General features: G+C 37.0%; 3 protein-coding genes across 7 annotated transcripts; 1 reads left to right on the top strand and 2 right to left on the bottom strand.

Moving 5' to 3' along the window:
- Positions 1 to 602: 602 nt before the first annotated feature.
- Positions 603 to 4,423, bottom strand: LOC142612628 (uncharacterized). Of its 5 annotated transcripts, none has more exons than XM_075784742.1 (7): positions 4,131 to 4,421; positions 3,530 to 3,572; positions 3,355 to 3,447; positions 3,194 to 3,256; positions 3,009 to 3,104; positions 2,717 to 2,794; positions 603 to 937 (listed from the first exon to the last, which is right to left on the bottom strand). In XM_075784742.1, exons 1-7 carry the CDS (start codon positions 4,298 to 4,300, stop codon positions 806 to 808), a joined length of 675 nt encoding a protein of 224 aa, XP_075640857.1. In that variant the 5' UTR covers positions 4,301 to 4,421; the 3' UTR covers positions 603 to 805. The 5 variants fall into 5 exon arrangements, with proteins under 5 accessions (XP_075640857.1, XP_075640858.1, XP_075640856.1 ...); XM_075784743.1 differs by having other exon boundaries at positions 603 to 933; positions 4,131 to 4,419; XM_075784741.1 differs by lacking the exon at positions 603 to 937 and adding an exon at positions 1,541 to 2,302 and having other exon boundaries at positions 4,131 to 4,423.
- A 7,541-nt stretch (positions 4,424 to 11,964) lies between these two features.
- LOC142613470 (carbon catabolite repressor protein 4 homolog 6) lies at positions 11,965 to 22,916 on the top strand. The gene is made up of 15 exons (XM_075785833.1): positions 11,965 to 12,150; positions 12,238 to 12,613; positions 12,724 to 12,890; positions 13,492 to 13,557; positions 16,195 to 16,247; positions 17,126 to 17,207; positions 17,347 to 17,393; positions 18,654 to 18,735; positions 19,803 to 19,895; positions 20,011 to 20,043; positions 20,122 to 20,210; positions 20,301 to 21,477; positions 21,646 to 21,731; positions 21,984 to 22,068; positions 22,498 to 22,916. The coding sequence occupies exons 1-15, from the start codon at positions 12,046 to 12,048 to the stop codon at positions 22,579 to 22,581; spliced, it is 2,625 nt and encodes an 874-aa protein (XP_075641948.1). The 5' UTR covers positions 11,965 to 12,045; the 3' UTR covers positions 22,582 to 22,916.
- Positions 22,917 to 24,610: 1,694 nt separating this feature from the next.
- On the bottom strand, positions 24,611 to 25,529 carry LOC142614131 (putative WRKY transcription factor 43). Its single transcript, XM_075786674.1, has 2 exons — positions 25,037 to 25,529; positions 24,611 to 24,924 (listed from the first exon to the last, which is right to left on the bottom strand). Exons 1-2 carry the CDS (start codon positions 25,417 to 25,419, stop codon positions 24,747 to 24,749), a joined length of 561 nt encoding a protein of 186 aa, XP_075642789.1. The 5' UTR covers positions 25,420 to 25,529; the 3' UTR covers positions 24,611 to 24,746.
- Between the last annotated feature and the right edge of the window lie 1,176 nt (positions 25,530 to 26,705).

Raw genomic sequence — 26,705 nt, forward strand, 5'->3', positions numbered from 1 at the left:
GTTTAGTTTGGTACTAATTAAAATAAAAAATAAATAAATAAATAAAAATAAAAACAAGTTTTGACTAATTCTTAAAATCAAAGGGAAGGAATTTAGATTTTCTTTTTCTTTTTTTTCTGTGAGAATTTAGATCTAATTAAATTAGTAGGACACAAGGTCTTAGATGGGAAAAAAAAATGGAATTTAAAGTTTGCAACTTCAGCAGAAAAAAAAAAAATTTACAAGTTACAATAAGGTGTGATTGGTCGACTTTGGTCTGTTTTGATCCACTTCAAGGGTGTAAACAGGGGTTTAGTTTAGAGTAGTACTAAGTATAATTACCCCAACCAATAAAAAAGAACAAGGGGGCTGGAGGTAGGGGGAGAATAGTTCAAATATACAAGCACGAACAAAGATATAGGAGAGTATATGCAACATGACAACGGTGCAAATAGATGTGAGTTTCCAAACTCTCTTCCTTCTTACTTATCAAAAGGTGTTACAACCTTCGAGCCTGTGACACTGGTATCGCATCATTCAGGAATGAGAATAACGAGAACGAATGTGATTTTAAAAGTTCTCATTGCAAAGTTAGTGTATTTCTTTTTGAGGTTGGCTTGAGATTACACTTGTAAATTCCATCATTTCATTTTTACTTAGTGAAATGCTTAAATTGTTCTATACATAATAATATATCTATATGTTCCATGTGGGTGGCATTGGTTGTACAAAGCTCATCATAGGCATGACAATAGTTCAAACTATTCCTTATGTACAAATTCTGAGGTTTAAGCAAACAATTTCTGCTTTGACAACAGGGCAGTATTCATTTACAGGGGTCCACAATATGATGGCTGCATTGCATGTTCAGTAAGCCAAACCACCAGCAAAAGCATCTCCGTCGTGAAGTAGACTTTCTGTTAGCCAATAACCATCCCACGAACCACCAACTCTCTGCCTTCAACACGCCATAGATCAGTAAAGGTACAAAGCATAGAATTTATGTAAAAAAAAAAATGACATTACAAAGTCTATTATAAAGTAAAAACGATTTTAACCATAATTATAACTAGCCTCTTCACACGAGCTATGTGCTTGGAAAGACTCTTCTTTTAATCTTTTTTTTTTTTTTTACATTTTTAAGTTGTAAACTGCAAGCAGCTCTATATTAAGTACACAATGTGTGTTCTAATTTTATGGAATTTGAATTTGAATTTGAACTTTAAATTTCTCAATTTACGCTCATAGTCTTAATTATTGTTAAACAATATTCAATAACATAATAGGGTTATTTTTGGAAGTATAGAAACGTAGACACTAGAGAATTCTATTCTGATTTTATATAATTATATATAGATATAGTTACAGAACCCAAAACATTTGTGTAACTCATGGGCAGTAGCATTTATATAAATATCACTTCCCTCATTGTTTGGATTTGCTTATTTGCTTAAAAACCACAAAAATACAGTTCTACCTCAAAAAATGAGGCTTTAAAAAGCTATAGATTAACAAATAAGCTAAACCCACCCCCCCCCCCAAAAAAAAAGCCAAAATGAACTGCACGTTCAAGTAAACAATCATGGAATTACAAGCGAGTGCAGCACAGACCAAACGAGCAGCAAAACTGCTACCAGACTGCTAAACAGGCAGCACCCAAAGTGCAAAATAAGCCACCTAACAAAACACAGCAGAAGCTGCAACACTACATGACAAACAACCAAAAAATTTCAAAAACCCACACCAAACTGGCTAGAACAGAGGAAACAGCAGGCTAATCAACCAGCAAAACCAAAAAGTAAACTGCACCTAAACAGAAAAAGAAATGTTCCATCTGCTGTAGAGGGTTCTACTTAGTAAAGACTTCTTCACTTCCATCTATGCCTCACATTAAATATCCAAAAAAAAAAAAAAAACTATGCCTCACATCATTCCTGATCAACCAAAGGACCCCATCCTTTGTGATAATTTTCCCTTTATGCACACAAGCATTTCTTTTGACCAGATATAATATATGCCTGTCAAGCCAGCTTGCTAAGAGTTGTCTTGAAAGTTGAAACTCTTCCCTTTAAGCTTTTAAAGTGAATCTCAGCATCCCAGCAAGACAAAAACTGATCTTCTAGATTCAAAAACATCAGATGCTTCCAAATTCTTCAAAAGAAAGAACACTCAAAGAACAAATTATCACAACTCTCCAACTAGCTTCTACGGAAAACCTATTAAAAGTCTCCCTCATGGCCCCATTTGAGCTAATTCTGCCTTGGTTTGAGAGTCCATTCCATATTGCCAGCCAGCTAATAAAAGAATTCCTTGAGATTGAAGCCTTAAACCAAATCAAATCAACAGGTCAGCAACCACCCTGCTGACAACCTGAAACCAGCATAGCCCTAGAGCACAACAGTTAGATCCAAAACTGCAGTTCCACTTCTCAGGTTTGGGTCTATGACACATAACGCACAAGAACATGCATTGGCTTCATAACAATGCAATGGACTCAGTGCTACACTAACCATTTACCATGGCTAGTGATACACTGGGAAAAGCTAAAGGCTCAACTAAATGGGATATGGCTACATAATAATGACTGGAAAAAAATTTCAGAAGACTCAAGCCATATCCTGATGATAGACCACAGAACCTAAAACGGAAACGATGTAGTGATAAAGTGCCAACTGGATTCCTTGTGTGACACATGGCAAAAAATGACTATCATAAACAAAAGGTACAATGAGCAAACCTGAGCCATGGTAAACTGGAATATTTCTTCTTCCTCTGGGCGACTTCCTCGTATCCAAACCCTCTGCTTGAATCGGTTCTGTTTTTCAGCTCATACACCAGTAAGAGTTGATTAGTGAGGAGAAAAATTATTGAGTACAGCACAAAGAATTGAAAATTTTATGCCAGATGAAAGGTACATGGCTTATATATCAGAAAGTGGCATCACTCAAAGCTCAACCTAATATGCAAACTACATCACAGGTAAATTATATATTCATTTAATTACCATGTAAATAAGAAGCCATTTATACCTCCTTCACAAACAAGCTGCTAAGAATCTTTCTATCCTTATGACCAAGTAAAACTCGATATGTTGAATGGTGAAAAATCCGCCTAAACCGTTCAAACTGCACTGACAGTGAAGCAACAAACCAAGAAAAGGTATCAGCAAATATAGTATTAGTGGCAAAATTACTCAAAATTTATAATTTTTTACCTGTCCCAAATCAAAGAAGGGCCCAAAATAGGTGGACCTTTCAAAAGGATCAAATCCAGCAAACTGTCATGGAAAAAGATAACATTATTAACATTGAACGCTAATCTCCAAGCAATATAAACCAGCCAAAGAATAAAAGAGTTCCAGTATTTGTAAATTACCCTGTACAGAACCTCGATTCCATAATCTTGCCGGGGCTGGTCATTGTACTTCAATGCATCAAGCTGGTGCTGGACAGCTTCTTCTGCACTAAACTATAGCAAGGGTTAACATAGATTGACTAACTGTAGAGCAACAATGTTGATGTCTTGTACTAATGTGCAAAGTTGGTGTTACATTTAATCTCGGGCCAAAAGGTCTCTTCTTGCGAGATTCAAGCCTGCAATACAACAAAGCAAAAACTAATTAGTACAAATTGTATAAATTAGAACAAATTGATTAGGGTCAGGCTAAGTCCAGAGAGTATTCCAGAACCGCAATTCCATACACGGCACAAAAGCAAATCTAAAGTCTCACCCATACCATACCAAACACTTTAACCAAGATGATATTGGTTGAAACAATGATTCAACATGAGTGATTTAAGTCCTTGAAATTTAAAGTGATCGCCTTTAGTCCCTTAGACGACATGGCCAAACTGAATACTGACATGTCAAAACTACGTTAGACATAGTAGAGATTAAACGCAATCACTTTTAAGTTTGTTAGGGACTAAAATTTATCAATTTTAAGGTTGTTAGCAACTAAAATTGACCATTTTTACTTCAATGCTACATAGTATTATTAAGTGGGGATTGGCACAAATTCAGTTTCACCTAAGTCCTACCATTGTTTTACGAGGCCTGAGAATTCTAGTAACTGGTAACATAATCTTAAAAGTCCTACTTAGAAAGCTAAAAAAAATCCAACAATTCAATACGCAGAATCAAAAGCGTACCAGTCGGCAGAGAGAAAATCGGGAACATCAGCGGAGGCTCTGAATCGATATGTAACAGGTGAGCCTGAGACACCACCATTGAAGCTCAAGGGTTTGGTTTTCTGTAAGAAAGAGAGAGATTTGGGAGACGATAGAGATAAAGATAAAGATAAAGAAGAACACAACGACATCGTTTTTTATTTTTATTATTTTTGTTTTTATTTATTTTTTTCCACCTCGATTTGTTCTGTTTCTTTAGTTGGAGTTGAAATAATGGGGGAAATGGAGAGATAACAGTAATGGCGAGGGTGAGGTTTGATGGCGCAGGTAACAGTCTATGATGTTTAATTTAGATCCAGGCCGTTCGAATGCCGTTGACCAGGATTGATTTTGATTTTGAATTTTTTTTTTTTTCCTAATAAAATTCTAAATTAGTATTGCAAGATCCTACCATAGGTTTCCTAATTAATTAAACTTGAACACTTTCAGTTTATATTTATCCATTTTAATAAAAAAAAATTAACAAATTGAAAATGACATTTAAAAGTTAATCACTTTTTTTTTCATTTTTTCAAAACTTTATTTTAAAAATAGTTTATTAATATATGTGGACGTATGTTAATAAAACTCATTTATATTTATTTAGGAAACCTTAAAAGTATTTTACTTATAACATTATTGATGACACGAGCAAGATGTACAAAGAGATAAAAAGGTTGTATTCAGCCAAATAAATTTTTATATTTTTTTTAAAAAGAGATAAAAAGGTTCTCTTGTGTGACTACGAGATATCTCCCTCCCCCAGGCCACATGGGGGCTTGCCTTTTGTTTTATTTTTACAATTACTATGGCGGAGGAAGTCATCAATAACCTGGAAAATTTGAAGCTGACTACAAAAGAAGAAGTTATTGCTATATCAGATGAGAGTCGACAAGAGAAAATTGAAAGTTGTGCTCTAAGCTTGGTTAGAAAATTCCTTACGTGTAAGCCATTTAACAAGAAAGTAGCTCAGAAGACGTTGAGAATAGCTCGAGGGCTGAGTGATGGGCTGCAAATTATTGAAGTTGGGTCAAACCTATTCCAATTTAAATTTTGATCAGAGTTTGAGCTGGAGCAGGAGTGAAAAGGAGGTCCTTGGACCTTTGATAATCAAGTCCTAATGCTGCATAAATGGCAACTAGGGATGACGGTAAAGAATGTTCAATTTGAAGCGGTTTCACTATGGGTGCAAATCTAGGGAGCGCCGTTTAATATGGTTTATCCCAGAGCTGCTGAGAAGGTTGGGAGTAGATTGGAAGTAGTTGAAGAGGTCGAGAGGAGACAAAAGCAGGACCAGCAAAACCTATTCATGAGAGTTAAGGTGGCTATTCCAATATCCAAATCGTTAAGACGGGCTGGCTTTCTAGCTGGCTTGGATGGGGAGAAGGTTTGGGCTACGTTCAAGTACAAGAGGCTACCAATGTTCTGCCACTACTTTGGTTTGCTGGGCCATGATCTCAGGCACTGTGCGAGGTACTTCGCCCTAACAAAAAATGGTAAGGAAGCTCCCTTCTAATATGGCGAGTGGTTGAAGGCAAGTGGGGGACGAATGTGGTCAGGACCGGCAAAGAATTCTTGGCGTGATACGGTGGTCGACGATGGAAGCTTGAAACCTAATGATCAAGGGGAGGCGACGGCAAATAGTTACAATCATGCAAACCCTAATGAACAAGAGGGAAATGGAAAAGGAAAGAACGACAAATTTGGGAATGTTCAAGAGGCTGAAGTTAATGTTGCCGAGATTTTAGCGCGTATTAAAACGGATATGGATTGGTTGGCACTAGGTTGTAAGGGTAACAGCTCATTGGAGTGTAGTCTATTACCTAATAGGAATAATAAGGATGCAATATTGCATGAAAAAGGAACGTGATGCATGTGGGATCTGAGCAGGTGAAGGATAGGGTAAGTGATGAGCCAAAGGTGACTAAATTAAAGCCCACATGGACTAGGCTAACCCGTATGATTGATGGACAGAAACCTTCAATTCTAATTGAGGCTACCACGATACTGGGCAAACGTGGAGTGCAGCAACTAGAGGATAATGGTGGGATGGATTCAGAGGGACAAGCAAGTAAGCGCAAAAAGGTTTGATGATGCACACAATTGTAAAGCGACGAGGGTGTATGAACACCCTTGTCAAGCACAATGAGAATGTTGAGTTGGGATTACCAAGGGCTTGGGAACCCTTGGACAGTTTGAAGCCTTCGCAAAATTGTGAGGGATCAAGCTCCTATGGTGTGTTTTTTAATGGAAACTCGTCTAGACAGGGAGGGATTTGAGAAGCATTGTAAAGAGCTACCTTTTAAGAATGAAATGATAGTCAATAAATCAAATACAAGGGGGGGATTAGCGCTACTTTGGAAGTCAGAAGTGCAATTAGATGTGGTCAACTACACGGAGCGTCATATTTTGGCTAAAGTTGTGGAAGATGATGGATTTGAGTGGTACCTGACAGGCTTTTATGGTTGGTCCAAGGCAAGACAAAAACAAAAATCATGGGCTCTCGTCACACTTATCAAGACTAGTTGATGGGCCTTGGTGTTGTATAAGGGATTTTAATGCAATATTACTATCCTCCGAAAAGCAAAGCATGCACCCACCACCGTACAAACAATTTGAAGAGTTTGGATTGGCTTTGGACTCGTGTAACGTGGTTGACATGGGATTTTGTGGTTATCCATTCACATGGAACAATAAACGTCCAAGGAATGCCAACACAAAGGTACGACTAGATCCGGTTGTTGCAAACTCGGCTTGGAGAGAAAAATATCCTACAGGTACAATATTTCATTTGTTTTTTTATGCATCAGATCACCGCCCCCTAGTATTACAAACTAGGACTGGCAATGGATTACGAGCCAAAGGTGTACGTGGGTTTAAGTTTAAGGAGGCTTGGCTACTGTGTGATGACTATGAGAGGAGGGTGGATGAAGCATGGAATGCTAGGGGGAAGTAGTAGGTTCGACCATGTCTAGAATTAAGGAAAGGATATTGACTTGTGGGGCAGAACTCCTTGCGTGGGGCTCATCAAGAACGAATCCGGAGAAAGTCTAGTTGAGAACTTAAGCACCTGTGAACCTACTGAAGAGACAAAGGCTGAGTTTTTGGAAGCAAGCAAGACATTAGATGCTTTGCTCCTTAAGCAGGAAATTTTCTAGCATCAATGATCTCATATTTCTTAGCTTAAACATGGGGACAAAAACACCAAGTTTTTTCATTCCAAGGCCTCACAGTGACAAAGGAGAAACTTTATTCAAGGTCTAAGAGATCAGCAGCAAAAATGGGTGGAGGAGATTAAAGATATAACTAGGGTGGCAACTACATACTTTAAGTCTATCTATAGCTCAGGTGGCAGCAATCGGATAGAGGAATGCATTGACATAGTGCCTTGCAAAGTGACCGCAAATATGTTGGAAACTTTGTCTCGTGAGTATAGTGTAGAAGAGATCAAAGCAACATTATTTCAGATGGAACCAACAAAGGCTCTTGAACCTGATGGTATAAATGCTATATTTTATTAAAAAACTTGTCATATTGTTGGGGATGATGTGATAGCTGCTGTGTTAGATTTTTTTAATTCTGGTATAATGTTGACTGAAATAAATTATACTCACATTGTCCTTATACCAAAAATTAAGTCACCGGAGAGAATCTTAGATTATAGACCTGTTAGTCTTTGCAATGTAATTTATAAAATCATCTCAAAAATCTTGGCGAACAGATTAAAACTGATTCTGCCCAAGCTGATTTCCCCATCACAAAGTGCCTTTGTACCTAGCTATTTGATTACTGATAATGTGTTGGTTGCATATGAAACATTGCATGCTATGCATAGTAGGAAATCAAGTAGAAAGGGGCTCTTTGGCATTGAAGTTGGATATTAGCAAAGCATATGACAAGGTTGAATGATGCTTCCTGAAGGGTATTATGTCTAAATTGGGATTGCCAGAGAGATGGATTGATAGAGTTATGAGTTGTGTGACATCCACTTCTTTCTCTATTCGTATTAATGGAAAGGCATATGGTAATATTCGACCCTTTCGTGGGCTTCGTTAAGGAGACCCATTATCATCTTATCTGTTTCTCTTATGTGCAGAAGGGTTCTCTTCTATGCTAGCCAAAGCACAAGATGGAGGGAGGCTCCATGGTGTTGCCATCTACAAAAGAGTACCATGCATATCCCATTTATTATTTGCAGATGATTCGCTTTTATTCTGTTGGGCTAATCAAGAGGAGGTGCAAGTCATTTCAAATGTTTTGCAGACATATGCAGCCTCGTCAGGCCAATGTATTAACTTTGAGAAATCCTCGATCTACTTTAGCAGCAACACGGCAACGGAACATAGGGGGAGAATTAAGGAGACTTTGGGGGTGAGGGAGGTGGATTGGTTTGAATCCTACTTAGGGTTACCTACTTTGGTTGGCCAGGCTTAATACCAAACTTTTTCCTTTCTTTAGGACAAAGTGTGGAAAAAAATCCAGGGTTGGAAGGGACAATTTTTGTCTAGACCAAGGAAGGAAATCATTATCAAAGCAGTGGCGCAATTTATTCCTACATGTACTATGGGGGTGTTCCAGTTGCTAGTGAAGCTTTGTAATGAGCTTAATGCAATGTGTGCAAGGTTTTGGTGGGGGCAAATTGGCAACAAAAGGAAGATCCATTGGAGGAGCTGGAATGTGTTAACTCAACCTACGAATAAAGGTGGAATGGGATTTTGTAACTTACGAAACGTCAACCTAACAATGTTGGCCAAATAGGGATGGAGGTTATTACAGGAGAAAGATTCATTGTTGTATGGATGTTTTAAGGCTAAGTATTTTCCACATTGTTGTTTTTTGAAAATGGCTGACATACCCAATAGCTCCTATGTGTGGAAAAGCGTACTTGCAGCCTAACCAATATTGAAGAAGGGGTGTTGTTGGAGGGTAGGGGATGGCCAATCCATTTGGGTTATGCAAGATAAGTGGATACCAAATTATCCAACTAATCAAGTACTTCATTCGCCATTAGATGCAGAGGTGGAATGGCGGGTTAGTAAGCTGATGGATTGGGCTGGACATGGATGGGACTGGGGGTTGATTCGAGTGAAATTCCATAGGGAGGATGCGGAGGCTATACTTCGTATTCCCTTGAGTTGAAGGAACATACCAAACTTGCTTGTGTGGCTGCTTAACAAAGATAGCGTGTACACGGTAAAATCGGGTTACTACATTACAAGAATGCTATCTAGGGGGATGAATGGCATGAAGGAGAGCTCAGGTGTAAGGAAGAGAGGTCTAACATGGCCAAGGCTGTGGAAGCTCCATTTACCAAGTAAAATAAAGTATTCAGGTGGAGGGATTGCCAGGATATTTTGCCTACGAAGGAAAACTTGGCTCGCCAACGAATCATTGAGGAGGGATATGCGAACTTTGCAAGCAAGAAGCAGAGATAGTTCTGAACACTCTATGGGGTTGTGGGGTGGCTCAGGATGTGTGGGTTGGCAGTCAGGGAAGTATACAGAAGTGTGTGGGAGGCCAAACTATTTTATCCAACTATTGGAGGATATGACAGACAAACTAGCGGTGGAAGAGCTCGAACTTAATCTGATTCAATGTTGGGTTATATGGCGCCAAAGAAATTCTATCCTACATGGAGGCATTCTACAGGAACCTTCTCAGCTTGTTAAACGAACTACGAACTTGCTAAAGGAGTATAGAGGAACACAGGAGCTATTGGCTATCCAGTGCAACACCGGGTTGGTGCAGAAGTGGGAACCTCCAACGGGTTTAAGTTACAAAGTAAACTTTGATGTGGCGGTATTTGCAGATATAAACGCATTAGGTGTTGGGGTGGTTATGTGCAACGAGAAGGGAGAAGTCATGGCATCATTGTCAGCCAAAGGACCACCAGTGCAGGATAGTGAGGAAGCAGAGGCGCTGGCATGTCAGAAAGCAATGGAGTTCGTTGTGGATGTCGGCTTCACGAAGCTGTGCCTGAAGGGGACAACAGGACAGTCATGAAGTCTCTCATTTCTCTAAGGCCTAATAGGTCTCGTCTGGGTCATATATATGAGGATATACAATGTATTTGCTACTGGTCTTCGAAGTTTTGATGTTAGTTTTGTTAAACGTAATGCTAATTATGTGGCCCACCCGTTGGCTAAATATGCTAGGCAAGTAGATGATGAACTAGTTTGGTTGGAAGGCGACCCACAACCAGCATTAGAAGCTTTGTATTTTGACTCTCTTTGTCTCAATTATTGAATGAAATTGATTCCATCTTCAAAAAAAATAAATTGTTACATTTTTTTTTATTCACAGAAACAATAGAAATATTATTAAACAAAGCCTTATATATATTTTGATCTTTCTTAATTTGGATTAGGCAAAGTTTAGTTATAAAATTGGTTGTAATTTAAAATTACAACCTTACTTAATATTTTTTTTATTGGAGGTGAATTTTAACAAATTCACCATTAAATTATATTTTCTTCTTATATCCTCCATACTTGCAAAACTTCTAGAAAATTAAAGATTAATAACTATGTCATTAATAAATTGTTTAAATTGCAAATTTTTGTAATTTAAAATTATGTATAAAATATAAACTTATAAATCATATAGAAAATAATATCCGATTGGCCAAAATTTGACATGTGTATTAAGAGTTTCAAGAACATGCAATTTAATTGTTAAAATTTTAAAATATTTAATAAAGTGTAAACGCACAATTGCACCTGGCCCCAAGAACAGTTATGGGCTCAGGCCCAATGAGCCTTAAACAATATGAATTTGTAGAGTGTGGGCTTGAAACCCAGGTTAGAAGTGTCTGAGGATTAAATAACAAGCCAAAGATTGCAAACACTTGAAAACAACAAGGAATATTGTAAATCAACCTCGGACGTAAGCGAAATGTTCTTATATTATCTCTTTCTCTTTTTCTTTTTCTTTTAGATTACAAAAAAGGGAGCCCCCATTCCCGTTCAGGTTGCTTCTTAAATACTCCTCTTTTTGATACTTTGTACACGCGTGTTGCCCCAACTCCCTTAGCCTAGATATTTCTTTTCTCGGTGCCTTTGAATAGTAACAGAAGTTTCCCTTCCATTGTTCGGGTGTCACTTCCCCATTAATGCGGCGGGGTGGTAGGTGCGGGGTCTTTAATGTGGAGGTGGCGGCCTTTATCTTTGGTATTTCTCTAACATCGGTGCTTCTAGGACATTCAAGGGTTCTCCTTTTAACCATCGGTCTCGACCGGTGTCATTCCCTAACCTTTACCATGAAGTCCCGGGTTCTCCGGTGTCCGTCCGAGGAAGTTCATCCTCGGATCCTCGGCGTATGGCCCGTAAGGACTTAACAAATTCTAAACCCAAGAAGCTCCCTTCATAGCAGCGCCCACATCCCCATCAGGGTCTTTTTACTCCCACATAATGTTTATTTTTATAAAAAATTAAAAAAAAAATTTAGTAATATTTATTTTTATAAAAAAATTTGTAGTCTTTGACTACAACAAATTTTGTAGCTAAATTTTTTTCATTTAGATAAAATAAAGATAAAATCAATAAAAACTCTTTACAAGTACGAGTTTAACGGCTTTTATCTCATAATTCATATCTCAATAATCAAATTATTATAAAAAAATTATATTTCTTTTTTGAGAAAAAATAAAACAGTAATCGGTAATCTAGGAAGTGTTTGATAGGGGGATTTAAACAACCCAACATTTTTTCACTTGCAATTATTTAAAAAAAAAATTTTTGTCACATCAACATTAGCAAACGGGTCTAATTAGTTACCCGGTATGTCTCGCTCCGTTTGGAGGGAATTTTGTTAAAAAAAAGAAAAAGAAAAAGAAAAAGAAAGAGCGTGGGCAACAGGCTCACTCAGCCAGCCAGCCAGTCACTGGAATCGTCTCTCAATGCGGCGGCGTCCTCTCCAACTCCAACTCCAACTCCTCGCCTCAGCCGCTACCGACGTCTCCTCCTCCTCCTCCTCCTCCACTACCATGTCTTCTCGCCCTCCCGTACTCCCTCCTCTTCTCACTCTCTCTATCTATTTATAGCCTTCCAGTTTTGCTTAATTTTTCTCAAATTTCCTTTTTTGGTTGCAGTACCGCGGTGGCCGCAGCCAAGGGCGGAGAGGCTTCTCCGATCGTCCCTACACCGGTGGAAGAGCCCAAACCCAAACCCAAACCCAAACCCAAAGCCAAGGCCAAGCTCAGTTTGTGAGCGGAGACTCCCACTTCCGGTCAGTCCGCGACGCCAACCTAGGGTTCCGCCAAGGCGGCTCCGGCGGACGCTTCTCCAACCAAACCGCCTTCCGCCCTCGGCCTCGCCCACCACCTCCCAACCCTTACAATAATCAAACCCAAAGGTTTCGGCCGTTCGATCCAAACCAGACGGTTCGTCCGCCTCACCATTTTCGCCCCAAGCCGTTGGATTATCGGAATTGGGAACTCGCCGCCCTGCCACCGCCTCCTAATTCCGGTAATCGATTTTGTGGCCTTTTTCATTTCTTTAGTTTTCTCATTCAATTACATTTACATACTTTTTTCTTATAGTGCATTACATAGCCTCGTTGAATTGTATATTTGCAGAGCGTTTTATAGTAGTATCATATAATATACTGGCTGATTACCTTGCTAATAGCCACCGGAGCAAGCTCTACTATCACATACCCCGTTATATGTTGGACTGGGAGTGGCGAAAGAAGAATATACTCTTTGAGCTTGGATTATGGTCAGCTGACATTATGTGCTTGCAGGTTAATCACTCTGCTACATCTCATACATACACCACCATAATGTTTGTTTGTTTGTGTGTGCGCGCGCGCTTCAGCTCACGTGATCCCCTAACTTTGTTCCTAAGTTGAATATTTTGAATGCGTGTCATGAAACTTTTCGACTAATTTGAGAGTTGTAATATTATGTATAAGGATATAAAGTCAGTTGCCCATAACTAGGTAGACAGATGAATTGCCTCCACTTATAATGTACGATACCTGACTGAAAATGTTGCATACTACCTGTTGTTTCTAAGGATATTTTTTTTCTGGGTTTGAGTCAAATATTTAAAAAATGGATTCATTTATCTATGAATTGTGCATGAGTGTTTTTTGTGAGTGTGTGTTCATGCAGTTAAGGTCATTTCGGTTATGCTCATCAGCTTCCTTCGCAGTTTGTAAGTTGCCATATTAGATTGCTTGACATTTATGTGCTTTGTTGTAACCTTCAATCTACTTACTTGTTATCATTTCTTTCTCAAAGTCAAATTTCCCACTTCTTGCTTTTACTTTAGGGCGTGTTAACGCTTTCCTGTATACATATGATCTTGACACTGTTTGTGCTTTTGTAACATCTTTTCAGGAGGTTGATAGATTTCTGGAATTAGAAGAGCAGTTGAAGCTTAGGGGATACAGTGGTATTTGGAAGGTGAGTTTTCTTGCAATTATGTAACAAGGACACCATATCCCCTCTCTCTAGACATGGTTATCAAAAAGGCTTGTATTTATATCTGTGTTTTAAACACCAATTTTCATTTTCATTAAGATTCCTTATCTTTTTTTTCATTAAGGTATCTGAATACAGAGTTTAACATCTTATTGAGAGGTTATATTATGGTCAAAGTTCAAAAGAATAAATTTTCTCGCTTAAATGATGGTCTTTAGTTTAGCTAACAGATGACCATTACCAGCATTTTGAGTTTCCGTTTTATATGGCCTTATACCTCAAACTATTTGAAGTGGGGTATCATCATCAACTCAATAACATTCTGAATAAATACTTGTTGAGTATAATTGATTGTTAAAAGAAAAGAGGGTTTAAGTTTTTCTCTTCTTTCTTTTTTTATTTGGTATCTATAATTTTTTTTTTAATTTTAATTTTTTTGGGTGTGTATTGTTGTTGTTGTTGAGGGTTTTAGTTAGTGCAATTTGTAAAGTTTCTTATCGTTGAATAAGAAATATGGAGTTCAAACTCTGTCTACGCCAAAAATTAATTGGTGTCTTGGCTTAATAATAAAGAGCAATCATCATAGAGCGAACACCATAAGTTGAAATTCAATCCTATTTAATCAAAAAATTATTAGGTTGTATTGATCTATATTTTGGATAGACTAGCAAATTTGTGCATGTCCAAAACTTCATCAGCAACAAGTTTCTTTCTTTCAAATGGGAAATTTCCATCTCTTATATGTTGGAAAGTCCTATATTAATTGGGGGTTGAATTTGGTTGTGGGCTTATGTACTTGTGGGCCTCTTTACCTAATAGCTTAAGCTTTTGGGTAAGATGCTCTCACGTGGTACCAAAGCCTTTTTATTTGTTTTGGGTTTGTTTGGAGTCCACCTGCATGCAGGCTTGTTTGCCTCACTTTGTTTTGGTTGGGTTATTGGCCTACTTATTTTGGCTTTGGTTTTGGTTGGACTTGGACATAAGAAGGGATGTTAGTGAATGCAATATAGGTTGGATTTTAGCTTGTGAGTTGTGAGTGAAGTGGTTAAATTGGGGATCCTACCTAGGATCATTTGGAGATTTTGTAGGATTGGACAGTATGATCAAGTTGTAAGATCAGATTTTCTGTTGAATTGTAATATTGCATACGCATTGTGGAGCTGTGTTTTCTTTGTGTTTGGGGTTAGTGGGTATTGCCAAAGAGTATTGTAGACCTATCTGCTTCAAGGAATTGACGTGGCAAAATGCTTCTTTTGTTTGGAATCTAGGCCCCTTATGCTCTTTGGTTGTGGATATTGTGGAGGGAGAAGAATTGTTGGAGATTTGAAGATGTGGAAAACTCAGAGGTTTGATTGAAGACGTATGTTACTGGATCATTGTCTGAAAGGTCTCGTGTTTTGGGTCCTGGTGATATTAATTCTATTTTAAATTTCTTTTTTCTCATTCCGGAGGTATTGTGCAATCTTGATGTGGAAAAGGCCTATGACCATGTTAATTAGGATTTTCTATGTTACACGGTACAGCTCTGTGGTTTTGGGGAGAAATAGAGAAACCTTATTTAACAGTCCTGGCATCCCATAAAGAGCATAATCTGTTCACCGGCAGCAGCTCCAAATGTTACCGTGAATTGTTGCTGGATTGGAATTTCCCATGTTCCTATGACTCAGAAGCGTTCCCACAATGAACCTAGAACTAATTTTTTGCCCAATCTGGATTGATCTGCAACTTTCAAATCATAAGATTGTATGATCCTATGATCTAGATTGCAATTTTGACAACAATGGTTGTGACTTTGGATTGCTGTTGCATGTGTAAGAACAGTGGAGAGATGGTGGAGCACCTTTTGCTTCATTGTTCTATGTCTGGAGATCTGTGGTTGCTTGAGTTTGCTTTATTTGGAGTATCTTGGGTTTTATGCCAAAGACGGTAGTATAGATGCTGGTTTGTTGGCAAGAAAGGTTCCATGATCACAGGGGCGTTAAATTTTTGGAAGGCAGACTACTCCTCTATGTATCTTGTGGACTAATATATATAAGTATCTTGTGGACTATATGGCGAGTTGAATATCCTATTCACATTATTAAACAATCCTTGCTATGCTCCTTGTACTAATGGATAAATGCATTGGGCAACAGCCCTACTATGTCCTTTTTAGATTTCCTAGATACTTTGAATTTCAAATTGTAATTGGTTTGGCTAGTTGGTACATAGCCTGTGTAATCCAACTAGTTCTTTATTTTAATAACGTATTTTATATATTAAAAAAAAAAACCAATTATTGTGGGTTTATTTATCTGTTAGATCTCTCAATCTACAAGCTTTAAGCTTTTGGGTTTGATGCTTTAACATTATACATGATCATTTTTATTTATGTCTATACTTGTATGTACAGAATTTGAGGTTATGGTTGCAAACTTACGATATTGACCAACTTATTTTTGATTCATGACAGTTATTGTCATGCTTCCTTATTTACTTAATTATAAAATAGAAGTAAGTTCTAATGGGTTGGCTTTTCTTTAATAGAAAGTTCTTACGTTATTTATCAAAAAAGAAAGAAAGAAAGAAAGAAGTTCTAATGGATAAGAGAAGTCTAACAATGTGTTGGTTGAAATATAGATGCGTACTGGCATTCCTGTTGATGGCTGCGCAATCTTTTGGCGAACATCAAGGTAAATTATATCTACAGCATTTGCAATCCCCTATAAGTATGCATTAATGGGTAAGATTTAATGTGAAATTATGTGCATGGGCATGCACATTCGCACACAAGAGGTCTTATTTACTGTGTACTCATGAATCAATATATGTGTTTGTTCCTGTACTCGTCCAGAAAAGAATGTTCCTGTAAGATGCTAGTTTTAAACAAGTAGTTGGTTGTCCAGTTCATTATTGTAGTACTAAAATTGCTTTTGTACACTTTGTTTGGTTTTCCTCCTCTCAACTTTCTTGGCACCATGAGTGTGCCTTGTAGGTTGTAGGTTAGATCATGTTAATAGTATGCCTATCTTTCAAATGACCAAACAGATGTTCACATTCTACCCAACCTCCAAATGAGCAGCTGGTACTTAGAATGTCATGTAATGTTTGGTGGTCTTTGTGTGCAAAAAAGCAATATTTTCCTCAATTTGTATTCTTTCTGAAGAAAGAAAAAATGATTGTGCATTAGTTCATTAACAGTAGAAATCCCTACATTTTGGTGCACTGAAAGGCCAGTGGTGGCATTTGTTTGACAAATGGGAATCATGCAGCATATCAGAATTTCTTGATTTTTTTTTTTAAGTAGTCCTACCTTGCGCTTGCAGTGGTTTTACATTCTAAGGATTCTTCTCCCACTTGATTTCATAGTAGTAACTAATTTTGAATTTATTTTTTGTATTAGTTTGTCTTTTTTTCTTTTCTGTGCCGGTGCATAATGAAGGTTTTAAGATCTTAAGAAGCAACATTGATTTGTGTTATTTCCTTGGTTGCTAGTGTTGCCTAGAGTTGGATTGCCTAGAGTTATTTCCTTGTTAATGTATAAAACTCAATATTATAATCTCTATATTAGATTCAAGTTGCTCCATGAAGAATGCATTGAGTTCAATAAGCTTGGACTGCGGGATAATGTTGCTCAGATATGCGTGCTGGAGGTACATCAAATCTTTGTATCTAAGAGAGTTGCATAGAAGCACTAACCCACGGTGGTTTTGAATTGTTCTATCTTGACTTCCCACCCACTGATTGACATGCATTCTAGCCAATTATTATAAGATTACTATTTTGTTGCAGTTAATGAATCAAAATTGCACTGAAGAGACTGCAGCTCTTCCAACAAGGTAATTTATAGTTAAGTTGTCAATACAATGTATATTTATAATAATTTTGATTTTGAGTATCTTCTATATTAGACATTATTAATCTACTTATGAACTAAAAAATCAATCAATCTACTCATGATGTGATTTTTGTAGATTAATGTACTTCATGAAACATTGATTTTATGGATAGATAAGCTTTTTAATGTTATTTAAGTTTATGTTTTTCTTCCAGTCCTTTTTTATAATAATGATTATAATAATTCTGTGGCTAAAATGAAATCTCAACACCAGTGATTGTACTTGTTCTAGAGAGTGTGGGTTAGGGCTGTTTTTCTCTCTTGCCAAATTGTACACATAACCCACAAAGGGGTGGCCTTCCCAATTTTTGAAACTCTATGATGATGAAATCTGCCTTGCCAACACTCCAGTATCTCAATCAGAGTCTTGGGAAACACCCTTTTGTGTTTGTATTGCCAGGGTTATCTTGGGTGTTTTCGAAGACTCTGATTGAGATGCTGGAGTGTTACCCTTGTCTTATTTCTCCTCAAGGCCCTCATATTGTTAAGAAACCAAGTATCCACTAACTTCAACAAGTACATAGTATCTTGCCGCACTCGCACCCTACTTTTTCATAAATTGCCGAGTTGCCGCACCAAATCCCCGTGCTTCCTAGATACATCCTATGATTTTTTGGTTCAATGAATTTTTTATTACACTTGTGTGTGTGTGTGTGTGTAAAAGATTGCAACCTTGAGGCAATCGTATGGCAACTCCTGCACAAATTGTTATTATGAGTGCGTTTGTGGGTATTTTGTTTTGGTGTTTGCCTTTTCCTTTATAGCTTAATATATGTAAGGAAATCAAGATATGCTAGATGGCATTGCTTGTTATGTAGATTGGAATACTAACCTCTCAGGCCCCAAGAACAAATAAGAAAAAGGACTCAATTCACTTGAATTACTGGAATGGAAATAAGAATAAGTTAATATTATAAGTGAGGTCTTATGTTAAAATCCCCACAATTTGAAGTTCATTTGAGAAAAGACGAGTATAAAATATGATGTTGGAGTAACAAAATTGAATCCTCCAATTCTATGTGAACATTTTTGCATTTGTAATTAGAAGTTTACAGCATATTTCCCTGAATGATACTGTATGCTATTTAAATGGCTGGTTTTCTGTTCCCTTGTTGTATTATGTGATTTTAATTTTTGTAGGTGATGAACTTAAAAAAAAAAAATTATGCTTAAAATATGTATTTAACATTAGTATCTGCAGCTCAGTAGGTTCCAGCAAGGTTGTCATATGTAACATTCATGTGCTCTACAATCCTAAAAGGGGAGAAGTTAAGATTGGCCAGGTATTTATGGTCTCAGGTGCAGCCAATACAGATTATTCTTTCTTATGCGATGTTCATAAATCTTAATTTGTAACTGATTGATGTAAACATAGAGCAGTCTGACTAGAATAAAACCCAACTTTCATTTTCAGATGTACCATTTTCTTTTTGTATTATACCTATAATAAATGCTTTACTATTATTAGTTTGTCTTGTGACATCGAATCACTTTACATGTAAATTTTGATGCTGTTTGTTTGGTTGATACTGTTTTGGTTCTGCTGCATCACTACCTAATGTTGTTAATAGAAAGGTTGTTTCCCAAATGTTGATATTTGGTGACACATTGTTAATTGTGTTCTGGAAACAACTTGTTTATATACCTTGTCTATTTATTTTTCCACCCTTCTACTCGTCTAATGCCATTATTTCAGAATGCACAACTACTATCACTGCACTGATCCTTGTTCATTCTCTCCCTCAATCTATTCAAAATTTGTCACAATGTTTCATATTACCTGTTTCATACTCTCATATGTGTGTTATTGCAGCTACTCATCAAGAAACTTGCATTTTTTTTAAAAAAGTAACAAGAAACTTGCTGTTCTGTAAAGGAAATTGACATTTTTCCAATTTTATTGATTAGTATTTTTCGTGAATGGTTATGCTACCATCCTCACAGGTAGTCCATAATAATTTTGACTAATATATTTCTCCGTTGGTATTTTTAAACCCCCCACCACAAAATTCTTAAACCCTGTATCTGTCATTCATCATGGAAATGGTGTAATAACAAAAAAGCAAAAGTTTTTGTCATGTCAATAGTTTTCATTCAGGATCAATTAGGCACTGGGAGACTAGAGCACCCTATTGCATATGATCATTGATTGTTGTGATTATCAGGTGTGCTGCCTTAGATGCAGTTCACCTTAATCTTTTAACAACTGCATTGCATGTAAACTTGTTTCATGCCAATTTGTATAAAAAATCAAATAAAGATTTAATTGGGTGTGAAGTCCATCCTAAATTCTTGACTTACTTCAATTCTACCTGTAATTGCCTTCTTCCTATGTGCTTCCTTCATACAGGTCAGGATGCTCCTAAATAGGGCTCATTCTGTTTCAAAGCTTTGGGATGGAGCTCCAGTTATTCTTTGTGGGGATTTCAATTGTACCCCAAAGGTTATAGCTTCTCTCACATTTGGACTTCCAAGTTTCAGTTTTGGTGTAGTGTGATGTTTGAATTGACTCTCTTTTATAATGTCTCATTACAATTACATTCTTGTTTTGTTATCAGAGTCCATTATACAACTTTATCTCAGAACAGAAGGTAAGCCTTCTCTTTTCTATGTTTGATCATTGATGGTCTATGGATTACATATATAATATATGTTATAGTCTGTTGCAGCTAGATTTGTCTGAAGTGGATAGAGATAAGGTATCTGGACAAGCTACTGCAGAAATCCCTTCATCAAGGCCGTATAATTCTAATTCCAGGTAGGGTTCATACACATCAAATATTCATTTGGTGAGCTCAAGTAGGTTTACTGCCTGCCCCTGAATGTTGAAGCTTGCAAAATATTGCAGGAATGGGTCTATTAATAATCCAATTCAAGATCCATCATTGGCAGATGGAAAGAAAATTGACATCAAGTTGAGCGATTCTGTCTCACATATGCAGAAATTGAATAATCCAGACAGCAGTATGAAAAGTCTTCCTGCGATGAACAACTCTCAGCCTCAATGTGCAAACACTATGCCGGATTTGTCTGATGAATCTTGTAGTGATATGCAAAGTTGTACTGATGATGGCACACTGCTTAATGAATTGAAAAAGGAAATCCAGCAGAATTCTGTAGATAGCTTTAGGGAGTTACACGAATCAAATTTTGTTCCAGGTGATGGGTGTAAGGGAGACTCAAGTACTTCTTACAGTGAAGGTGGGTTTCCTATTGAGCATGTGCATAATGAGATCAATAAATTTACTCCTGTAGCTTCCCATCCTGAAGAGGTTTACACCGATGCAACTCACACTGGATACAGTGAAGGGGAAAATGCCCCCTCTCATTCTAATAATGGATTGTTAAGTGGACAAGCTGAGTCCAATGACTATGTAGAAAATGAAAGTGTGAACCATGATAATCCCACAATCTCCTTTCTGGGAATTCATCAGTCAACCAAGGCCAAGATTGATTCAGAATGTGTTGATCCTTTTAATTCTGAAATTTCATCATCTGAGCCATCCTGCCAGACCTCCTCCAAAGCTGAAGTCATTCCTCAAGGGGACTCAGGAAGTCTATCAGCCCATCAAATTGTGAATGATGGTGATGCTAATGCTTCAGATCCATCTACTAGTGTCAACTTTTTGGTAGATGAGAAACTGGAGAATTTTTCTCTAAATGAGCTTGATAAAGCTGTGGTAGGTGGAGATGTCGGTGAAGATGAAAGTACATTTTTATCTGCATTGCATGAGATTGGAGATGCCTGTCCATCTGAATTTGGTCAATTAAAATCAGATCTTGAGGTGTCAGATCACTCAAAGGAGCTTGAGTCTGTTCCCTCCAAGTCCCCCTTGAATTCACTAAGCAATGAAGTTGAGGATGATTTATCTCAAGGCTTGGATTCTGAGTCTGTAGCCATGGAGAAATATGGGTATGATCCGTCATTGTGGACTCCAATGGAAATAGAAACGGCAACAGGCAGTCCGGACTGCACCCTTTTGGAACACCCTTTAATGCTTAGTAGCACATATGTTGAAGTTAAGGTAGATCACACTTTTACCTTTTCTCTTCCTCTGGGAACTCTGTTTGAAGTGCTTAACTTTGATAGAGAAATATATTGTTTGAAAAATTGCAGCTCTTAGATATTATGCATTCTTGATTATACAATACTGATCTGCAATTGGAAGTATTACATTTCTGCATCTTTGCAGGATTGTTCCGGAACCAGAGACTCAAATGGAGAGCCCTTAGTTACCAGTTACAATAGGTGTTTTTTTGGCACAGTTGATTACATATGGCAAGTCTTCTGCTGTCCCTGGTCTTGTCTTCTGTCAAATGCTGCTTATAAATTGGAACTTAGATGACTAATCACACATGATGAACATATTTTCTATTTTTCTGATTTGCTCACACATTAACTGTCTTTTATGTTATGTCTAGCAGTATTATCAGTACATAACGTGAATGTGTGACTAGATTATGTTCTTTTTCTTTGTTTGGACGAAGTTGTATAGATTGAAACATATAATCTCTTTGATTTGATATCCAGGCGCTCTGAAGGTCTCCAAACAGTCAGGGTGCTTGCTCCAATGCAAAAACAGGCTATGCAATGGACTCCAGGATTCCCAACAAAGGTAATTGACATTTAAATTGGAGTTCACTTTGGAGGTGTGGAAGGCTATGCGAACAATGAAATTCAGCAAAGATCAAGGGAATTAGATAGTTCAAGAATTAACTATAGTAATAACAAACATTCTAATAATTTGCACCTTAAAGCCTGTTATGATAAATGTGGTGCTGTTTTACAGTAAATCAAGTGATTGTGGAAGATGAAGTGGTTCCTCAGACAATACTGACCCTTTTTCTTTGGCTGGGGAGATTAAGCTTTTCTTGTTTGTTTGTCCCCTTATCCCATCCCAGCTTAGAATTATATGCTTAAAAGAGTATTGCTATAATAAATAACAGATTGGTTAATCCCAGCAAATAGGTGCACTTTGGCATATAGGTTTACAATACTGTTGTTAATCTTCTACTTTTAAGGTGTCTTTTGCTGTGTTCTTCAGAAATGGGGTAGTGATCATATTGCCTTGGCTGCTGAATTGGCATTCATGAAGGATTTGACCAATCATAACACAGAAGTTCTATAGCAGTGGCATTGTCGATAATTGAGGTTTGCAATTTTGCATGGAAAAGTAGTGGGAAGTTTGCACCAGTTCCTTCAATGTTAAATTTTTACCTGTAACAGGAAGCTTAAATTTGTGGAGAAGTCCACAGTTTTACTCCTAGCTATTTAAGGTTGGTTATAGTCATTTGCACCATACCTTTTGTATATATTTTGTTACTAGTTAACGCTCAAGTTATTTACTTATGAATCAAAAGATTTTGACTTCATGTAAAAATTTTGATTTCATGTACCATCGGATTCTGATCAAAGAGAAATACATTAATGGGCTCGTGATCATACAAGTTCTTGCTTGAATTATATCCTTCGTGCATATTACTGGAATAAGTTCATGCTAATTCATTTACATGGAACTCTTATTTTTATTTTTATTTATTTATTTATTTTTATACAAGATAGAATTCTACTCTAACCTAATCTAAGTGTATATGTGTGTGAGTTTCCTTCCTGGAGACTTGAACCCCGGTCCTTGCCCCCCACACCCCACAAGTACTTGTACTTGTGGAGTGACCATCGCACCAAGGGTGTGCGGTGGTTTTTTCACTTTTTGCTGATGGGGCTGAACATCATTGGACTGTAATCAATGCAATTAGCCAATACTCAGATTTTTTTTTTTTCCTTTTTTCGGTCTATCCCAAAATGTTCCCCCACTTGAATACTCGTATATATTTTATCTTACCGTTTATATTTTAGTCCTCCATCCAACGCATGAATGAATTTATATGATTCAATGCAAATAATTAGTGAAACAAATTTGTTCCAACTCTTTTAAAAGTATATGGAACTTTTTTTCCTCATCTTTGCTGAAATTGCGGGAAGCAATCTCCCATAATTGATTTTTTTTTCTTGGATGGTAATCAATGGATACTCACTTTGTCCGTTTAGATTGTTTTCTGTTTTCATGTGGTACACCTTATTTTCCCATGTTAACTTTCCATCCAACAAGCACTCTTTCTTAACACCAGAGTCTTGAGAATCCATGTGCCAAGATATCTAATTTAGTAAATTCAGCCGTTTTACCAGTATTTTTCAACGCCAAAAACAAAACCAGTATACCTCAACCTTATGTTTCTTATTGCTTAAAATAACGGACTATATCAGTTAATTTCAGGAGTTTCGGGTAGTTTCAGATACACCAGCGACAGTAGCATTTCAGACTAAAACCCACTCTTCACTCTACATCTCCCTCTCTAACCAAATCAGCACCCGCCGCCTTCCTCTAGTAGTAAGCAGTGCTTCCTTTGTTGTGGGTATTGCTTTTTTGGACATGGAAGGCTCCTCTTTGGTGGTGGGTGTTTTTAGCCTAATGGAGATTTGGGGATTTTTTTTTTTTTTTTTAAATTTGGTTGGAAAAAATTTAGCTGCAAAATTAATTGTAGTCTAAGGTTACAACCTTACTTAATAAAATAATTATAACTATATATTTTGAAAATTTAACCATTGAATTGATTGTTCTTTACTTTTATAATATATAAGTTAAATTTTGTGTTAATCAGATATTATTTATTATATGATCTATTAGCGTATATTTTATGCATAATTTTAAATTACAAAAACTTTCAATTTAAATAACTTATTGATGACATAACTCTTAATCTTTAATTTTCTAGAAATTTTACAAGCATGGATGATATAACAAGAAAATATAATCTAGCGGTAGATTTGTCAACATTCACTTCCAATAAAAAGATATTAAGTAAGGTTATAGCTAAACTTTGTCATTTTTTGTTTGAATAAGACTGGTTTAACATCTCTCCATGCAACAGGTCTAGTACACGGAAGGCTCTAGACCCAAGTCAAGTTCTAAATATAAAATTCAATTGAAATTGAAGGTTTTAGTTCCTGAACTAGTAAAATAAAATCAATTACTTAAAAGAGTTGGAGGATCAAATGAGTAATGATAAGATCCCCTCTCTGAAACAAACAAGGTGTTGGTGCAAAGAACAGGAGCAAGAAAGCTGATGTATAAGGCATTTTTTAAATTTTCAGAGGACCCTGCACCGTGCCATAGAGCTACACCTCTGCCTTTCTTTACAATTAATGCCATAAACCAGTGATGGAACTTGTAAGTGCACTATGACCATATATACACTTAAGATTTTGCCCTACGCATGCATAAAGCGACCAGGTCTAGATTCTTGAGAGGAATTGCAGTTGTCTCAGCAGTGGGCTTAAGCTCTCCATTAATTTTTCACTAGGATGGTTGTGGATGCCCTCATATGTTGTAACTACGATGCTTGAATCTTTTGAGAGTCGTTGGATCTGTTTCTTCACGTTGCATGTAAGTTGCGTGCAGCGATAGTAGCTCCTACACACATATATATTTTTGTCAAATACAATAAGAATATGATTGGGAAGAAGTGAAAGCTGGACACAAATTATTCAGCTAATTAATAGCTCAGTGGTCATGAATTTAGTACCTGGGATGGTTGCTGTTCTTCACAGCCTTCTGCCCGTACTTCCGCCACCTGTATCCATCGTCTAGAATATCGTCGATGCTCCTAGTATGGAAGGCAATCCTTGATGGATTAACTTTCTTGGTCCTGCTAGCTTTTCCTTTATTTTTAGTGCCATTTAATTCACCTCTTCTTCCATTCTCAGCTGTTAGGGACTGGCCTGTTGATGAGGGCTTTTGGTTGCCAAATATGAATGGAGAAGCAGAGAGGAAGCTAACCCAGTCAATGTCTGAAGCTATTTGATCAATAGTTTCTTGTCTGGGTTGATGCAATGAGGTTGATGGAAGTGAGCATGTGAGGGCCTGAATGTTGTTTAGAGTCAGTGGTACAAGTGGGACTTCGTCCATGAAGTCAGCTCAGCTAGGAATGTGAAATCTAAGTATGTTGTAAGGATTTATATAACATATGTTTGGACCTCAAAGATAATGGAAGGTTAAAAGGGGTTGGACAGTCCCATGCATTTCAGGGTTAGAGTCTTAGAGATCTGTAACTTTTCTAGGAAACCCTGGCTTAAGAGAATGATATAGCCAACTATACTTCACCTACTTCTGTTCAACTGTCCGATTGCAAAAAGACCTGCAGAAATGAGAAATGGATGGAACTGAATTTCTCTCTCTCTCTCTCTCTCACAAAGTCACACACACATGCGTGCAAGATAGTATGTGATTGGCTTTTGAATGGCTTAAAGTACAGGATTTAGTCGTTGTTAAGACTACTCAAATGTTGTTGTGGTAGTTCAGAATCTGGTCATCAATTGGCTGACCAAGTGACCACCTCATCCATGAAACCTTTTTTGTAAAATTTTTACGTAGGTCATTAGCCTTATGTCTGTATTTTGATTTTGATTTTTTTTTTAATACTATTTATTTTGTTAATGATGATGTCAAGATTCTCTAGAATGTTGGTTTTCAATTTTTTTTTTTTTAAGAACCAATACACCCTATATCTAACTATCTATTTTCTTTTTCCATTATGTTAAAATACTATTTCTTATTTTCTCACAAAAAAAAATACTGTTTCTTATTTATCTAATCATTCTTTATTACCCTTTCTTTTTCTTTCTTAATCAAAAACCCCCACCTTCACTTAAAATAAAAACAAACAAATTAACAAAATCTCAAGCCAAAATCACTGCAAATTCAAAAATCTCATTCTTAAACATTAATACCCTCACCTCACTACCAATTGAAATTAAAAAATAAATTAAAAAAATTCAAGCCGACCAAACTATTGTGAAACTCGTTAGATCATTGCTGTCTTTATGATGGGAGAAACAGTCACCTAAACTTGCTAAGGGCTGTGAAATGTCCACCACAGTTGCGTGACCATGGCCATGCCCAAAAAATATTCATTTTGCTGAGTAACAGTGCTAGCCAAACTTGCCATATGCACTTCGGCTTGGGACGTTACTTCCAAGGTTAGCCCAATGCTACGTGTTTTTTTTTTTTTTTTTTTTTTTTTAGCCAAATTTTAGCTGGATTAGCCGGATGACTAATCCAATACTAGTGCTATAAACTCTAGGCTCACCACTGCAAACCAATGGCAGAGCTAGGATTTGAGTTGAGAGAGGGCAAATATATATATGATACATGCACTTACACACATTATGTGAATATATAATTTTTTAGACTAA

The sequence above is a fragment of the Castanea sativa genome, chromosome 10, assembly GCF_040712315.1.
Source record: "Castanea sativa cultivar Marrone di Chiusa Pesio chromosome 10, ASM4071231v1".
In the NCBI taxonomy this organism is placed as follows: domain Eukaryota; kingdom Viridiplantae; phylum Streptophyta; class Magnoliopsida; order Fagales; family Fagaceae; genus Castanea; species Castanea sativa.

Excerpts from the sequence above, each read along its gene's own strand:
- LOC142612628 (XM_075784741.1), bottom strand. The coding sequence starts at position 4,300 with ATGTCGTTGTGTTCTTCTTTATCTTTATCTTTATCTCTATCGTCTCCC. Across the intron at positions 3,448-3,529 it reads CTTTTGGCCCGAGATTAAAT|TTTAGTGCAGAAGAAGCTGT; the intron begins GTAACACCAACT and ends CCCTTGCTATAG. Across the intron at positions 2,303-2,716 it reads TCCAGTTTACCATGGCTCAG|GCTTCAATCTCAAGGAATTC; the intron begins GTTTGCTCATTG and ends ATTTGGTTTAAG.
- LOC142613470 (XM_075785833.1), top strand. The coding sequence starts at position 12,046 with ATGCGGCGGCGTCCTCTCCAACTCCAACTCCAACTCCTCGCCTCAGCC. Across the intron at positions 12,151-12,237 it reads CCATGTCTTCTCGCCCTCCC|TACCGCGGTGGCCGCAGCCA; the intron begins GTACTCCCTCCT and ends TTTTGGTTGCAG. Across the intron at positions 20,211-20,300 it reads CCGTATAATTCTAATTCCAG|GAATGGGTCTATTAATAATC; the intron begins GTAGGGTTCATA and ends AAAATATTGCAG.
- LOC142614131 (XM_075786674.1), bottom strand. The coding sequence starts at position 25,419 with ATGGACGAAGTCCCACTTGTACCACTGACTCTAAACAACATTCAGGCC. Across the intron at positions 24,925-25,036 it reads AAGAACAGCAACCATCCCAG|GAGCTACTATCGCTGCACGC; the intron begins GTACTAAATTCA and ends ATATGTGTGTAG.